We start from the raw sequence: 18073 nt of genomic DNA, 5'->3' as shown, positions 1-18073 counted from the left end.
TTGGTAGTATCCTGTTTGGTACTGTCATAGTTGGTAGCATCATGTTTGGTAGTATCATATTTGGCAATATCATGGTGGTACTATCATATTTGGTAGTATCATATTTGGTAGCATCATGTTTGGTACTATCATGATTGATAGTATCATGTTTGGTTCTATCATATTTGGTAGTATCATGTTTGGTACTATCATGTCTTGTGGTATCATGTTTGGTGGTATCATATTTGGTAGTTTCATATTTTGGTAGTATCATGTTTGGTACAATCATATTTGGTAGTATCATATTTGGTAGTAATCATGTTTGGTACAATCATATTTGGTAGTGATCATATTTCGTAGTATCATATTTGGTAGTGATCATATTTAGTAGTATCATATTTGGTAGTATCATGTTTTTGTAGAATCATAATTAGTATCATATTTAATGTCCGAGAATGTTGGAAGTTTAAAAACATATTAACTTAAGATAAGATAATGCTTTATTATCCTGAAGGAAATTTGCTTCACACGGTTAACATTGAAAAAGAAATACAATACAACAAAAGATACATATACATAAGACCACAGAAAGACCCATACATTTGTCAAATATTACTAGCAACAACGCCCAATATATGAGGCAAAGATAATGTTGAATAAATAATAATGTATTTAACATTTAGAGCTATAGGTGCGACATTAAAAAAATTGCTGAGGAACATAAGCACTAAAAGTATATTAATATAACAGTTTGAAACAATTGATAAAGTACTATAAAATTATTAACAAACATTAAAATAATTTAAAACACTGATGCTTGCTGGGAAAGAATTTCGAGCTCTGTTTGTTCTGAATATAGGCGTGCGCAGTCGTCGGCCAGAAGGAAGACGTTGAAATTCAGGAAATAGGACATGAGTGCGGTCATTTAAAATTTTACGTGCTTTTTTCAATTTCCTGCTTGTAAATAGTACCGATATCTTGCATTTTAAGTCCAGACATTTTACTCGCTCTGTGATAACAATTTTGGAAAGTTTACATCGATTTTGAACAGACAGGCTGCCATACCAGCGATGTACATTGAAAACTAAAATACTTTGAATAAAAGACTTAGAAAAAAAGGACAATATGGTTGTGTCAATCTTAAAATAACGAAGACAACGTAAAAAGTATAGCCGCTTTAGTCCTTTCTTGTATATGTAATCAATATTACTGTTCCAGGTGAGCTTAGAATCTATCACTGTGCCAAGATACTCATATTCCTCAACTCTATCTATGGTTTCGTTATCAATGGCAATTGGCAACAGGTCACTTTTACTATTGCGAAAATCAATTATCATCTCTTTTGTTATTTTAACATTTAATTTAAGGAAGTTGATTTTACACCAATCAAGAAATTTTGTGATTTCAGAGCGATAATCATTCTCCGAGTGCCTTATAAGTCCAGCGGGTGCGGCGTCATCTGCAAACTTTACAGTTAAACATTGTAAAAGCGTACTGATACAATCATTTGTATATAAAATAAATACAACCGGGGAAAGAACACAACCTTGCGGGGCACAAGTGGATATGAATGTTGTTGCCAATTGGGTGCTATTGACAGTTACAAACTGGGGTCTATTTACAAGAAAAGATTCTATCCGTTTTATAACACATGGGTTGACTGGCATACTACAGAGCTTTTGCATTAAAATATGAGACTGGATAGTATTAAAAGCTGAAGAAAAGTCAACAAACAGAATTCGTACATAGGAAAGGGAAAGATCTAAATGTTTGTAAATATTGTTTAATAAAGTGATGGCAGCTTCCTCGACACCTCGCCCAGCCCTGTAGGCAAATTAAAGAGGGTCCAGAAGGTGCTCTGTTTCTTTCAGGAGCAAACGCTTTACAATTCTTTCCAAACACTTCATAAGTATAGGCGTCAAAGCAACTAGACGGAAGTCATCATCAACGGGGAGCGTGGATATTTTAGGTGCTGGGATAATATTTGAAGTTTTCCAAATGCTTGGGATAGAATGATTATTGATAGAAATTTGAATAATTGTTTTAAAAATGTGGGATAATTGTTCACGACATTCTTTCAAAACTTTACCACAAAGATTATCTGGACCAGTTGCTTTGTGAACATTGATTTTAGAAAATGAATTGAGGACACCAAAGGGAGTTAACTCAATCACACGTTCATCGGATAACATATTTCGAACATTGTCTCTGTCATCACTGAAGTCAACTGTATCAAATCGAGAGTAAAAAGTATTAAAATTATTAGCAAACTGTAGAGAGTCCGAGACGTTTATGTCAGCACGCTTCTTATTTGTCCCCAGTACACATTTAACACCATTCCAAGCCCAACGAAGATCAGAGTTGGAGAAATGTTGTTCAAGTTTAGACTTGTATTGTCTTTTACATGAATCTATTGCACGTGATATTTCCTTCTGAACAACTTTTACTTTCGTCATGTCACCAGTAGAAAACGCCCTTTTCTTTTCATTGAGCACAGACTTGAGTTCTTTAGTCACGGCTTAATGTTGGGATACAGTTTTATTGTTTTCACGGGTATGACACAATCAACACAGAAATTGATGTAATCAATTACCACATCAGTCAGTTCATGAATGTCCGAGCACGAGTCCTCGAAAACGTCCCAAGCCGTACAATCAAAGCAACCTTTGAGTTGGTCGAGTGAATCAGCTGTCCATGATTTTATTGACTTTGATTTTGGCTTTTCTGTTTTCAATTTAGGCTTGTATGTGGGAATTAGATACACTGAGTTGTGATCTGACGTTCCGAGAGGGGCTTCAGCAAATGATTTGAAAGCGTCCTTGACATTGCCGTAGCATAAGTCAGTTGTTTTGTCCTTGCGTGTCTGACAAGTTATATATTGACTGTAGTTAGGGAGAGTTTATTGAACCTGCAATTGTTAAAATTTCCAAGAATACATTTGGGTGCATTCAGACATATATCATCAAGCACATCAACATGTTTATGAATAGTATCAGCTGGGTTGTTGCCATTAGCATCCAGTGGAATATACACAACACTGAAAAATATTTTATCCAAACTCTCTTGGCAAATAGAAGAGAGTTTGGACAACTTCTTTTGATGGTCATCTGTGTCAGGCCACCCTTAACAATTTCTGCCCACAGACCCAGACCTTCTACTGGAAACGAACCTTCTTCTTCTTTTTCTTCTTCTTCTTCTTCTTCTTCTTCTTCTTCTTCTTCTTCTTCTTCTTCTTCTTCTTCTTCTTCTTCTTCTTCTTCTTCTTCTTCTTCTTCTTCTTTTTGTTCTTCGCTACACCAACGTAACATTGTCTTCTTTCATTTCAGACAGGAGGCCAGACGCTGAATCCTGGAGTCGGCCGTATGTCATCCCATGGAGAAACATCTCTGGTGCAACAGCTGTCTCTGACGATATGAGTCGGCAGCTCATCTAGTCACCAAATTCACATCTACATCCACATCTACAACATCATTACGAACCATGGCCAGCTGCTTCCGAATCCCATATCGGAAACTGTTCAAGTTCATCGTCTTGTTTTACTTGTTACTGTTAGGAGCTTTGGTATTCGCATGGAAGTCGTACGGGGCGGTACCGCTGCGTGATTTTCTATCCAGCGGGCATGCAGTTGTCACCGTGTCCAAAGATGTCGGTCGAGTCAGGGGTGCAGTGCAATCGAGTATAATTGACATGGCCCAAGCAGAAGGTCAGAGAGGATGTGATATCAAACACAAAGTATCGTTCATGAATCAGACAATGATTATAAATCAGGATCCGGTTTGCGGCTGGTTGAAAGCTGCGAAGGTTGAAAGTGAGGGTCAGTTTGTAAATTACGGCAGTCAGTTTGCCCGACTTCATAACGTCATCATTGACCCATCGCTAGGAATTGGTAGAAAAGGAGGAGAGTCTATCTCGACTGTCCTCAACCAGCGAGAAGAGGACGAGTACCTGAACTTAAAGAATGGATATTTCAGTTTAGACTGCGACACGCCTCCGGGGATTGGGTTCGGTGGCAAAGACCATCTTAGGAACTGGAACAACGCCGTGAGCTGCAAAAAGGATAGGGCAGTAACAAAACGAGTTAAAGGAATGACTTTGGCCGTGATGAGATACGAATATGTCAACCTTTATCACACAATGACGGATTATTACAACGCTTTTTTGATGATGCTGGTGTTTGATCAGCATCCGGATAACGTCACGGTATTGTGGGTAGATGCTCACCCACAAGGCGGCCTTGACGAAACGTGGAATGTGTTATTCGGAGAGACAAAAAGGGCTGGGCTTTTAGAGGCAGCCACACAGTTTGATGATATGGTGTGGAGTGTAATGGGCTACAACAGCCCTCTAAACTCTCATTATAGACCATTTGTGCCGTATCTGGAGCTGTTCCGACAGTTCTTCCTTTCACGTCACAAAGTCAAGACCACGAAACAGTTAAACTGCAATAAACTAAACGTCATGTTCATTTGGAGACGAGATTACGTTGCCCATCCGAGAAATCCAAAAGGTTTAGTCAAAAGGAAAATTAAAAATGAGGATGAGATCATTGCGAACATGCACAACATCCTCCCGGGCCACAACATCACGGGCGTGCAACTGGATGTTCTGCCAATGAAACAGCAACTGGAGCTTATTGCAAACACTGATATTCTCCTGGGTATGCACGGTGCTGGAATGTCACATACGCTCTTCCTTCCCAAACATGCAGGTGTTTTGGAGTTTTATCCTATATACTGGACACAGGCCAATCGTCACTTCCGGGCAATGGCGTCTTGGCGAGGACTTCGATATCAAACATGGCAGAACTATGATGGCCAAAATGAGAAGGAGAATTACTTCACTTACATTCCTCCTAAAACTGTTAATCAAATGTTGTTGGAAGTCAAAGGAAAAATCTGTCCTCCTAGTGTTAGGTGATTTTCGTTTTTTATTTAATTGTTTGGGTATTATAATAAATTTATTTTATATATTTGGGGTATTGTCTTTGGTGGTGACAGATATGTGTGGATTCCGTCAATTGTGACTCTTGGCCAAGGCAAAAAGAGTTTATGCAGCGTTTTAATCTACATAAACAGCCCGTGTGAGTAATTGTTACATCGCTCCAGAAATGCACTCACTCACTCACTCACTCACTCACACATGCTAACATCTTCCCCATAATTTAAACGCTTTCTCACTCATATATCCAGTCACACACATACACACACACACTCACGCTATCTCACACATATATTAGTACAGTGGCTTGTTCACACATGTAAATCAGTCCCAGTTCCACATAGTTCCAAACCTTAAGCACCTCTTTAGCTGGCGTTTAGATACACAAGGGAGATAATTCTAAGCTACACGACTTCATTTTTACAAAGAGTGCGACGTCTCAGTGTAAATAGTTACGTTACCAAGCAACTGATATCTCGCTTAATTGATCGATTAATCTACGTGAACCATATTTCCGTCAATCTTACTGATTGAGCTTATCATGCAGTCGTGGTTTACTTGACCTCCATCAATGTGTATGAACTGGCTAGTTTAGCAATATTCCAGCAATATCCCGGCGGGGGACACCAGAAATGGGCTTCACACATTGTACCCATGTGGGGAATCGAACCTGGGCCTTCAGCATGATTGCAAACACTTTTGTTGGGGAAGATAAATACGTGGAGATTAATTATCAATGTATCAATATGTATTACCAGTGTTTCAGAACATACAGATCAGCATGTATAATACACAGATTGTTATTACCAAATGTTAATGTTTTACTATTGTATACAGAGCACATAATTGACAGATCAACATAATTATCTATCACATATATTTTGTTTTAACTTAATACTTCGACATGCAGACAATAATATCATGAATATATATCAGTGAGTTTAGTTTTACGCCGCTTTTAACAATACTCCAGCAATATCACGGCGGGGGACACCAGAAATGGGCTTCACACTTTTTACCCATGTGGGGAATCGAACCCGGGTCTTTGGCGTGACGAGCGAACGCTTTAACCACTAGGCTACCCCACCTCCCGATGAATATATCAGAATTCAAATACGATGAGATACATCATCAGCATACTATATTGTGTTGCGGCCTTCTGACGTTCCTCCCTGCCTAGAGCATCTTCTAGGTTGCCGTGGGTTTTTGTCCTTATAGGACAGGGGGCGTTGGGGTAGCCTAGTGGTTAAAGCGTTCGCTCGTCACGCTTAAGACCCGGGTTAGATTCCCCACACTGGCAACAACGTGTGAAGCCAATTTAGTATGTCCCCCGCCGTAATATTGCTGGAATGTTGCTAAAAGGGGCGTAAAACAAAACAGACTCACTCACTCAATATACTAACGGAAAGAAAAATACAAATTATTTGAAAACTATAAAAAATCACCCTATATAAACATGTAGCAAAGCACTTTTTTGCATGCTTTTTGACACAAGAAGTTCACCTGATACTGAAAATTGAAGAACGGTTGATTATTCTCTAGCCTCTGAATGTTGTGCAAAACACGTTGATTTCAACCTAAACTGCGCATACGTCATGCCACGGCGCAGAGAAAATCAGCGTCGTCACACCGTGGGCATGCTAGAGACTGGAATGGCCTTAAATAAAGTGGCCAGACATTTTGGTGTCCATCGAAACACGATCTCATCTCTAAAGAGACGTTTCCAATAAAATTAAAATGGGAACATGAGACATTTGCCTCGGACCGGACGTCCACGCATGACGTCACTTCAGCAAGACAACCACATTCGGCTGACCCATCTAAGGATTCAATTCCAGACTGCCAGTTTCACGCAACGGACTATTCCTGGCTTACGTCCAATCAGTTCCAGCACTTTACGGAACCGACTAAGGGAGCACAACATCCGGCCCCGACGGCCTGCAATACGTCTAATTTTGCTGCAACGTTTCCGACAGGCACGCATTGCCTGGTAAAGACAGCATCTACGGTAAAGGAGGCAAGATAGGACAGCTCAGATGGCAGGGCAAGGGTGTAAAAAGGGCGAGGTGAAGGGTATGCTGACGCGTGGTCGTTGTTCAACGTCGACAGTTTGGTGTCGGTAGCGTTATGGTGTGGGGGATCATCACATCTCATGATCGGAGACAACTTGTCTCTGTCAATGGTTATCTGACAGGTATGCGATTCATGGATGAGATCATGGGGCCTCATGTGCAGCCGTTCATTCAAGGACAGAGACGTAACTTCACGCGTCAACAGTCAAACAGTGATTAAGGAAAACACCACAAATCATGGTATTGTCTTTTTTCATTAAAAATGGCCTAACATCAAATAATACACGGTTAATTTATTCAAGTAGTACAGTATCCTGAAAATAGGCCAAGGCCACTAAAGCCTTTCATATCACTGTTGTTGGTATTTGTTTTGAATAGGATGTCCTTAATACTCTGAGTCGTACAACAGTTTCATTTCCCCTTCCTAATGTTCATGTAGCTGGAATGGATGAACAAGGAATTAAGGCTTCGTCGAGTTACTTCCCTTAAGCGGACCAGGATGTATTTAATGCTTGTCGGCTCCAATACAAAGTGGGGCATGCTTAGGTCATTTTATTCACTTTACATACATCCTGCTATCTCTCCATCACAGACATTTGTCGTTTTATTCACTTTACATACATCCTGTTATCTCTCCGTCACAGACATTTGGCACAAAATGGCGGTAAGACCCAACACACTTGCACAATTTTCCACAAAACAACCGAAGGCGTCATGACATATATCATGTGTTGCAGGTCAGACATGACAGGCGCGACACTGTGTATGCAAGTACTTATAACAACATAATGCACATACTGTTAGAATTGTTGCGAATATTCACATTATCCCTATAGGTTCCATTTGAAGAAAACCTCTGTATTCTACAACTAATCCTTCCCCGCCATCACAACATACGCACGCACGCACGCACGCACGCACGCACGCACGCACGCACGCATATGGGATGACGCGTACGAATACAAACTGCAATGAATGACCATGTCCTTAACATAAATACATGTAATATGATGCACATTTGACAGTGTCAAGTTGGTTCTGGAACTTCTTTATGATCAGTCTTTGAAATATAAACTTTAACGATACCATTTCTTCATAAAATGGCCTTGATGTCAGCATGGGTAACTACAAGCATATGGAGTTACGCAAAACAGAGACACAACGACAACGGCTAAAACAAGTTGTGGCATGGTCAAATCCAATTTAATTGCTTTATATTATTCTATAAATCCAGGAAATACAATCGCCGAAATTCGATTCTGATTCCTTGAACAAAAGTTAAGCTATTTCCAGAAGCTCGTTAATCGCATAGAATACAATATGTTAACTGCACTGAAGGGTAAAGAGAAAGGTCAAATTTGCGAAAATAGAATTTGCAGATGACTGGACGAGGACATGTTATTTGTTTTAAGGTATCCAATTTCCGCCAGGCAAATTAACTTTTAAAGCTGTTATGGAAGCAATGTGAAGCAAGTAGAACAATTTGAATACTCCTAGTTTCACAATTTCAACTTTTTCAAAGTCTTACGTGAATTATTCAGTTCTTGTATTTTGTTTTAAAACACAACCTTGATTTTCCTATGTTCTGTAGGTAGTGGTTTTAAACCTGACTCACTCACGTGCATTTTGGGACAATGCACAACAAATTCTTCAATTCACTCACAGAGAAGCTGGAGGTGGGGCTTTTTTCATATTGCACAGCTTACACGAGATTAATTTAATGAATAATTTAAACGGTCAACGAACTGACCACAACATGAAAATCTGGACACCAGTCCCTCGTTCGTAACTTAGCTCAAATAATGAGTGAGTGAGTAAGTGAGTTTAGTTTTGCGCCGCACTCAGCAATATTCCAGCTATATGGCGGGGTCTGTAAATAATCGAGTCTTGACCAGACAATCCAGTGATCAACAGCATAAGCATCGATCTACGCAATTAGGAACCGATGACATGTGTTAACCAAGTCAGGGAGCCTGACCACCCGATCCCGTTAGTCGCCTCTTACGACAAGCAGGTTTGACTGTACTTGACGAGTTCGACACAACGGGTTTGACTGTACTTGACGAGTTCGACACAACGGGGTTTGACTGTACTTGTTGGTCCCTGCCTGGCGCTCGGCATGAATGGGTACAACTAGGACTGGTCGGCTCGGAGTCAGTATAATGTGTCTGAGTGGAGTATTCATGCTTAACTGCGGCATGGTATCTCAGTGAGCTAGCACTATAAACCCAGCTTAAGTCTGGGCTAGTACAAGCAGCCACACAAACACACGCATGCACGTCGTCATATGAGTGAAATAATCTTAAGTAGGACGTTAACCCCATTTCACCTCACGTCACCTCTAATCTAATGAGTTCTTTCCAGAGGCCTGTAATGTAGGTCTTGTAATAATCATCAAAGTGATAGGCGATGAGATAGCCTGGTCGTAAAAGCAAAGACCCGAGTTCGATTCCCCACATGGGTACAATGTATGAAGCCCATTTCTGGTGTCCCGTGATATTGCTGGAATATTGCTGGAATATTGCTAAACGTGGCACACATGTCCAAGTGGCATACATGTTCCATGTAACCAAGTGAAAGCGTCAGGTGTATGTATTCCTGAACCCGGAGGTCACATAATTGTCGTTATCCAAATATGGCCTACGTTTAATCTACGAATCAAGAATGTTTTACCCGTGTTATCTGATAGTTACGACCTTGAAATACATACCGAGGACAATTATTGTACTAACCTTCAACGTCCGTGACTCAAACTGATTTGTCACAGTTTATCACGTCACGTAGACACCAAAGCAGAGAATTTGAGAATGGTATATTTTTTTCTTGCGAAAAACAGGAATCGATGTATATACACACATATCTATATTATGTATGTGTGTATGTGTGTGTGTGTTTGTCGATACAAACCATCACTATAATACCACGATTGGCTCACGAACAGTCCAAGCGTGCTCTGGGTATGGGTGTCCGGGGTCTTCCCACTTACCCAACTCCTATTGTTTCAGAAGAAAAAATCACTGGGGTGAGATAATTAATCTCTTATTTTGTTCCCTGTGAAATAGTATCCGGGACCACATGTGATAAGAAATATATATAATGTTACAGTGAATATGTAAAACCAGGGATTATGTATATAATAATTATTAGCATAGCATTACCACTGGAAAAAAGATTAGAAATTTAGACATACATGTGTTCCATGAAATCACTTCTTGTGCAGTTTGAAGAATATTTCATCCAAAAAGGTGTGGAATCAGTTTCAGTTAGTATCTAGCTGAGATCTAATGGTCAATTAAGCAATGAGGAAATCTGTTTGTTAGTTTCGTTATTTTGGTAACTGTATTAAAAAAATCGAACCTGTTTCAGGCTCACCCTACTCTACTCACAAGACAGTGGGCTGTTACATTGCACCCGTAGGTGTTCCCATAAGTAACTTTCTAGTTCAGTGTCTGTCAGTCGACAGACTGTCCAATGGGTGTCTGTCAATTGGGAGATAACCGTATGAGCCACTAATGCCCACACCGCTACCTAGAACCTTTGGTGGATCCCGGGCTGCTGTAACTAACAGGTTGCAATGTTACAGACAGTTTGGGCAGACATCAGACAGGCCAAGAACAGGAAGACTGTCTCCGCCCAGGTTAGACCGGCAAGCGTAACTTGCATCTGACAGCGACATCATCGGCGGCGACTGTCTTGGGACATATTGTCAGCAGACAAAAAGTGGCCAGGAGACTCAAGGTCTAAGGAATTAGGACGTACAGACCACAGACAGGATAGTTATTGATAGTGCAACATCTTCGTCAGAGATTGCGATGGGTCCGTACTATACCTCGTCGGCAGCGACGTGACCGTCAGAGGGTCGTCTTCACTGATGAAAGCGGGATCTGTCTGTACAGAGCTGATGGCTGATGGAAGACAACAAGACAACGTGTGTGTGTGTGTGTGTGTGTGTGTGTGTGTGTGTGTGTGTGTGTGTGCGTGTGCGTGTGCGTGTGCGTGTGCGTGTGTCTGCCAAACACGGTCACCCATTCAAGGACTCTCTGCGCTCGTTGCTTAACTTCAAATGATTGGTGACCTGAGCTCTATGCACAGGAACACACACCACAACAGAAAGGGGTGGGCATACACGCTTTGAACGTGACGTGTCCCCGAACTTGAGAAATTTCAAATGTGTATGCCCGTTGCCCTAAGCTTGCTTTTGCTTCCCCTACTTCATCTCATACATCCATTTGTTGTGGTTTTCAAGTTAGATTTGCCATACAGTTTCTTCAGCTCGTCAGTTTTGGTTCACACTGAAAGCCTCTTTCAGCATTGTGCCCCTAGTTCAGTTGTCATGATGTTAGTTGCTATTTCATGTATATATAGAGGATGTCAGTGGTAAGGGCAAGATACGCTCACCCATTCGCCAACACCTATTTGATAGTGATTATTAAACACAAGTTTATGGTACGGTTGGACTCATACAGCGGATTCTAATTTCATCAGAGATTTTCTTTTGATTATGGAAATGGGTTTTTTAGATTCTTTTGATACGCTGGAAATAATAATAATAATAATAATAATAATAGTTCATTTATAAAGCGCATATTTCCATGCACAATGCATGCTCAAAGCGCTGATGTCAGGATGAAAAGGCTTTTTGGAAAAGGTGGGTTGTTCCAAACTGTACGAAAAGTGTATATCAAATACCGTAGGAACCTCTGTTTGACAAAAAGTTGTCTCATTTAAGCAAAGTCAACTTCCAAGATAGTAACGTGACAATAGAATATCACGACTAACTACTGCCTTTCATATTAGGGATAGACCCGTGAAGGTCCGGGTTAGAATATTGATCTTCAGTAACCCATGCTTGCCGTACGAGGCGACTAACGGGACAGGGTGGTCACGCTCGCTGACTTGATTGACACATGTCATCGGTTCCCAATTGCGCAGATCGATGCTCATGCTGTTGATCACTCAACAGACCTCCGCCATATAGCTAGAATATTGGTGAGTGCGGTGTAGAACTCAACTCACTCACTCACTCATATTAGGGAAAAAAGAAACAAGTGCATTTAACTTCTTGGAAGCCATCAATCGCAAGTGATCTTTTCCGAAGTAGATAATTCTATATGATCAAACTTCATCTTATAACGAATATTCATATTTCAGATTATTGGTTGCTTGCAAACAAGAGAAACGATCTGAGAAAACGAAAAAATGCTAGCAATACAAAGTGGGCAGTATAAATGGCAATCCACCTAAGACACCGGTGCTATTATCGGTGTCAGCTTACAGATTTACATTCTATCGTTCAATACTTTAACGAGGATACTTAGCTTTGATAACGAGATCCTTTTTGATGTAGAACTGTAGCTGTAAAAACATTTATTTTGTCGTTAACTCTCAATAAATCATTTACCCTTGAAGTAACTTTCAAAAGACATCAGTTTCTTGTAAATGTTAAACGATAATGAACGAACTCAAAAGAACGATAACGAACGGTACTGAAGTATATTGATATAGTGTTGTGACCGCCTAAGTTCTTGCAAGACGATAGGGATTAGATGGGAAAGATGATTCGCTATGTCATAGTGATGCCAACACACTTCATAACCAATTTTCAGTCAAATCGGTCATGAGGTGTCAGGCTGAGATTGGTCTGACGTTCTTTTCGAATCATCAGACACGACCATGCCTATAAGGGAAGCGCAAAGTGAATCGGAACTCATCTGAAAACATTGACCACCAGTGGCGATGTTACCCAATGTCGACGTTGTGTACACCGTTGTCGTCTGTTATCAGTATGACGACTTCTCAGGGGCGGTCGCAACACGTGGTAGTCGAGCATGGAGATGAGCTTCTTTTTTGGCTCGATTTCGCGGAGCCTGTTTTGGGGTCAATCGACCTTGTGCTTTTGTCGTTGACCTGAACAGGATCAAAGGTCAACATTTTGGGTTTGCTGTTCCATAGCCAGCTGTTCAGATACTACAAAACATTGTATGGCTATGGCAGCTGCAGTATTATCAAAGAAGTTGAAGTCATCGATCGCCAGATGTCTGACCACTTCAACACCCTCACATCTCTTCTAGACAAACATGCTCCGGCAGTTGAGAAGAATGTGATACTCCGTCCTCATGCTCCATGTTATGACGAGTCGATTCGTCGCTCTAAGACACAGCGGCGCAGAGCAGAACGTCAGTGGCGTAAAACACGCCTGGAAATTCATAGGCAGATATATCAGCAGTGCTGAAATGCTACCACCTCTTTAATCATCTCCGCTAAAAGGAAATATTGTCACAGTATAGAGAATAGTATGGGGAAACCTGCTTCCCTTTACAGGTTTATGAATTCCCTGGTTGGTAAAGGACGTGATGGTGATAGAGTACCACCCGGACAAAGTCACTTATCCAGCCTCATGTAAGAATGTCGAGTTTTGATTGGTTCACGGGACTCTGATAAAATACCATGTACACCCGTCACGATCCGCGAGCAGGGAGTACAAAAGTCATATTATCCCGCCACGCCTCGGTGACCACGCAAAGTGAGAAAAGCGTTCATCGCCAATCCTTTCAGTATACAATCACAGGCTGATTAAAGAAACAAAGATAGACGTGTTTCCATCTGATTAATGATCTATAGAAGTTAAGAAGTGTTTCTTGACCCCAAACCCATTTAGTATTTCAAACAACCTTCAGAACAGTGTCACGAGCTGATTCCCAAGCTGAAACTAAACAGTTAACCCAGAACCAGCCCATGAAAGAACTAGGTTTAAAAAAACAACAAAGTAATTAGTAATTATAATTCTAAAATTGACCTTGTTTACACATCAATACAAACGTTTCACAATGACAGAACAAAATATAATGACAGTACAAATTCAAAAGTAATATGGTAAAACAGTAATGAGTATTGCAGCAAAGAGTGATCCTAATATTCACCTCTCAGCAACAGTAAAGGGCTTGGAAGAAAGGGCTACGTAGGGAGTATTCACTATCCAGGGAATAATGGATAATATAATGATCACACACACAATGCTGGTCTCTGGTAACATGAGATGTAATGTGAGATGGGAGGCAAGAGCTATCTAACCATATATGTCTCAGAAAAACATGCTGGAAGATTCTGATTCTGAAAATCCAGACGATTCTGGAATAAGCTCCGTGTAGCACTTTCCAGATATTTCTCTCTAAATCTAGCACAGGTCTAAATATAGCATACCGCTGTTTCTGGTTATCATATGTACAATGTATTACACTTGGAACATTGTTACAAAACGAATTATCATCCTCACCACACTATAACAGCATGTGGTTTAAAACAGTTAGATTTAAGCTTCTCATCCTCACCACACTATAACAGCATGTGGTTTAAAACAGTTAGCTTTAAGCTTCCCATCCTCACCACACTATAACAGCATGTGGTTTAAAACAGATAGCTTTAAGCTTCTCATACTCACCACACTATAACACCATGTGGTTTAAAACAGTTAGCTTTAAGCTTCTCATCCCCACCACACTATAACAGCATGTGGTTTAAAACAGTTACCATGAAGCCTCACCACACTATAACAGCATGTGGTTTAAAACAGATAGCTTTAAGCTTCTCATCCTCACCACACTATAACAGCATGTGGTTTAAAACAGTTAGCTTTAAGCTTCTCATCCTCACCACACTATAACAGCATGTGGTTTAAAACAGATAGCTTTAAGCTTCTCATACTCACCACACTATAACAGCATGTGGTTTAAAACAGTTAGCTTTAAGCTTCTCATACTCACCACACTATAACAGCATGTGGTTTAAAACAGTTAGCTTTAAGCTTCTCATCCTCACCACACTATAACAGCATGTGGTTTAAAACAGTTAGCTTTAAGCTTCTCATCCTCACCACACTATAACAGCATGTGGTTTAAAACAGTTAGCTTTAAGCTTCTCATCCTCACCACACTATAACAGCATGTGGTTTAAAACAGTTAGCTTTAAGCTTCTCATCCTCACCACACTATACCAGCATATGGTTTAAAACAGTTAGCTTTAAGCTTCTCATCCTCACCACACTATAACAGCATGTGGTTTAATACAGTTAGCTTCAAGCTTCTCATCCTCACCACACTATAACAGCATGTGGTTTAAAACAGTTAGATTTAAGCTTCTCATCCTCACCACACTATACCACCATGTGGTTTAAAACAGTTAGCTTTAAGCTTCTCATCCTCACCACACTATAACAGCATGTGGTTTAATACAGTTAGCTTCAAGCTTCTCATCCTCACCACACTATAACAGCATGTGGTTTAAAACAGTTAGCTTTAAGCTTCTCATCCTCACCACACTATAACAGCATGTGGTTTTAAAACTGTTAGCTTTAAACTTCTCACACTCAACACACTACAACAGCTTGTAGTTTAAAACAGATAGCTTCAAGCTTCTCATCCTCACCACACTATAACAGCTTGTGGTTAAATACACTTAGCTTCAAGCTTCTCTTCCTCACCACACTATAACAGCATGTGGTTTAAAACAGTTAGCTTCAAGCTTCTCATCCTCACCACACTATAACAGCATGTGGTTTAAAACAGTTAGCTTTAAGCTTCTCATACTCGCCACACTATAACAGCATGTGGTTTAAAACAGTTAGATTTAAGCTTCTCATCCTCGCCACACTATAACAGCATGTGGTTTAAAACAGTTAGCTTTAAGCCTCCCATCCTCACCACACTATAACAGCATGTGGTTTAATACAGTTAGCTTCAAGCTTCTCATCCTCACACCACACTAGAACAGCATGTGGTTTAAACAGTTAGATTTAAGCTTCTCATCCTCACCACACTATACCACCATGTGGTTTAAAACAGTTAGCTTTAAGCTTCTCATCCTCACCACACTATAACAGCATGTGGTTTAATACAGTTAGCTTCAAGCTTCTCATCCTCACCACACTATAACAGCATGTGGTTTAAAACAGTTAGCTTTAAGCTTCTCATCCTCACCACACTATAACAGCATGTGGTTTAAAACAGTTAGCTTTAAACTTCTCACACTCAACACACTATAACAGCATGTGGTTTTAAAACAGTTAACTTTAAGCTTCTCATACTCGCCACACTATAACAGCATGTGGTTTAAAACAGTTAGATTTAAGCTTCTCATCCTCGCCACACTATAACATCATGTGGTTTTAAAACAGTTAGCTTTAAGCCTCCCATCCTCACCACACTATAACAGCATGTGGTTTAAAACAGTTAGCTTTAAGCTTCTCATCCTCACCACACTATAACAGCATGTGGTTTAAAACAGTTAGCTTTAAGCTTCTCATCCTCGCCACACTATAACAGCATGTGGTTTAAAACAGATAGCTTTAAGCTTCTCATCCTCACCACACTATAACAGCATGTGGTTTAAAACAGTTAGCTTTAAGCTTCTCATCCTCACCACACTATACCACCATGTGGTTTAAAACAGTTAGCTTTAAGCTTCTCATACTCACCACACTATAACAGCATGTGGTTTAAAACAGTTAGATTTAAGCTTCTCATCCTCGCCACACTATAACAGCATGTGGTTTAAAACAGTTAACTTTAAGCCTCCCATCCTCACCACACTATAACAGCATGTGGTTTAAAACAGTTAGCTTTAAACTTCTCACACTCAACACACTACAACAGCTTGTAGTTTTAAAACAGATAGCTTCAAGCTTCTCATCCTCACCACACTATAACAGCTTGTGGTTCAATACACTTAGCTTCAAGCTTCTCATCCTCACCACACTATAACAGCATGTGGTTTAAAACAGTTAGCTTTAAGCCTCCCATCCTCACCACACTATAACAGCATGTGGTTTAATACAGTTAGCTTCAAAGCTTCTCATCCTCACCACACTAGAACAGCATGTGGTTTAAACAGTTAGATTTAAGCTTCTCATCCTCACCACACTATACCACCATGTGGTTTAAAACAGTTAGCTTTAAGCTTCTCATCCTCACCACACTATAACAGCATGTGGTTTAATACAGTTAGCTTCAAGCTTCTCATCCTCACCACACTATAACAGCATGTGGTTTAAAACAGTTAGCTTTAAGCTTCTCATCCTCACCACACTATAACAGCATGTGGTTTAAAACAGTTAGCTTTAAACTTCTCACACTCAACACACTATAACAGCATGTGGTTTTAAAACAGTTAACTTTAAGCTTCTCATACTCGCCACTATAACAGCATGTGGTTTAAAACAGTTAGATTTAAGCTTCTCATCCTCGCCACACTATAACATCATGTGGTTTAAAACAGTTAGCTTTAAGCCTCCCATCCTCACCACACTATAACAGCATGTGGTTTTAAAACAGTTAGATTTAAGCTTCTCATCCTCACCACACTATAACAGCATGTGGTTTAAAACAGTTAGCTTTAAGCTTCTCATCCTCGCCACACTATAACAGCATGTGGTTTTAAAACAGATAGCTTTAAGCTTCTCATCCTCACTACACTATAAGAGCATGTGGTTTAAAACAGTTAGCTTTAAGCTTCTCATCCTCACCACACTATACCACCATGTGGTTTAAAACAGTTAGCTTTAAGCTTCTCATACTCACCACACTATAACAGCATGTGGTTTAAAACAGTTAGATTTAAGCTTCTCATCCTCGCCACACTATAACAGCATGTGGTTTTAAAACAGTTAGCTTTAAGCCTCCCATCCTCACCACACTATAACAGCATGTGGTTTAAAACAGTTAGCTTTAAACTTCTCACACTCAACACACTACAACAGCTTGTAGTTTAAAACAGATAGCTTCAAGCTTCTCATCCTCACCACACTATAACAGCTTGTGGTTCAATACACTTAGCTTCAAGCTTCTCATCCTCACCACACTATAACAGCATGTGGTTTAAAACAGTTAGCTTCAAGCTTCTCATCCTCACCACACTATAACAGCATGTGGTTTTAAAACAGTTAGCTTTAAGCTTCTCATACTCGCCACACTATAACAGCATGTGGTTTAAAACAGTTAGATTTAAGCTTCTCATCCTCGCCACACTATAACAGCATGTGGTTTTAAAACAGTTAGCTTTAAGCTTCTCATCCCCACCACACTATAACAGCA

General features: G+C 40.1%; 1 protein-coding gene across 3 annotated transcripts in view; it reads left to right on the top strand.

Moving 5' to 3' along the window:
* Window positions 1-4948, top strand: part of LOC124270140 (beta-1,2-xylosyltransferase-like) — an 87252-nt gene extending 82304 nt beyond the window's left edge. For all 3 annotated transcript variants that reach the window (XM_046705166.1, XM_046705164.1, XM_046705163.1), the window contains exon 2: window positions 3306-4948. In XM_046705166.1, coding sequence (XP_046561122.1) covers window positions 3460-4896 — 1437 coding nt within the window. In that variant the 5' untranslated portion in view covers window positions 3306-3459 and the 3' untranslated portion in view covers window positions 4897-4948. The remainder of the gene's footprint in view (window positions 1-3305) is intronic.
* Window positions 4949-18073: the final 13125 nt, after the last annotated feature.

The sequence above is a fragment of the Haliotis rubra genome, unplaced genomic scaffold (genome assembly GCF_003918875.1).
Source record: "Haliotis rubra isolate DU_JTF1 unplaced genomic scaffold, ASM391887v1 Scf15, whole genome shotgun sequence".
Classification (NCBI taxonomy): domain Eukaryota; kingdom Metazoa; phylum Mollusca; class Gastropoda; order Lepetellida; family Haliotidae; genus Haliotis; species Haliotis rubra.
This window is presented reverse-complemented; position numbering and strand designations above follow the sequence as displayed.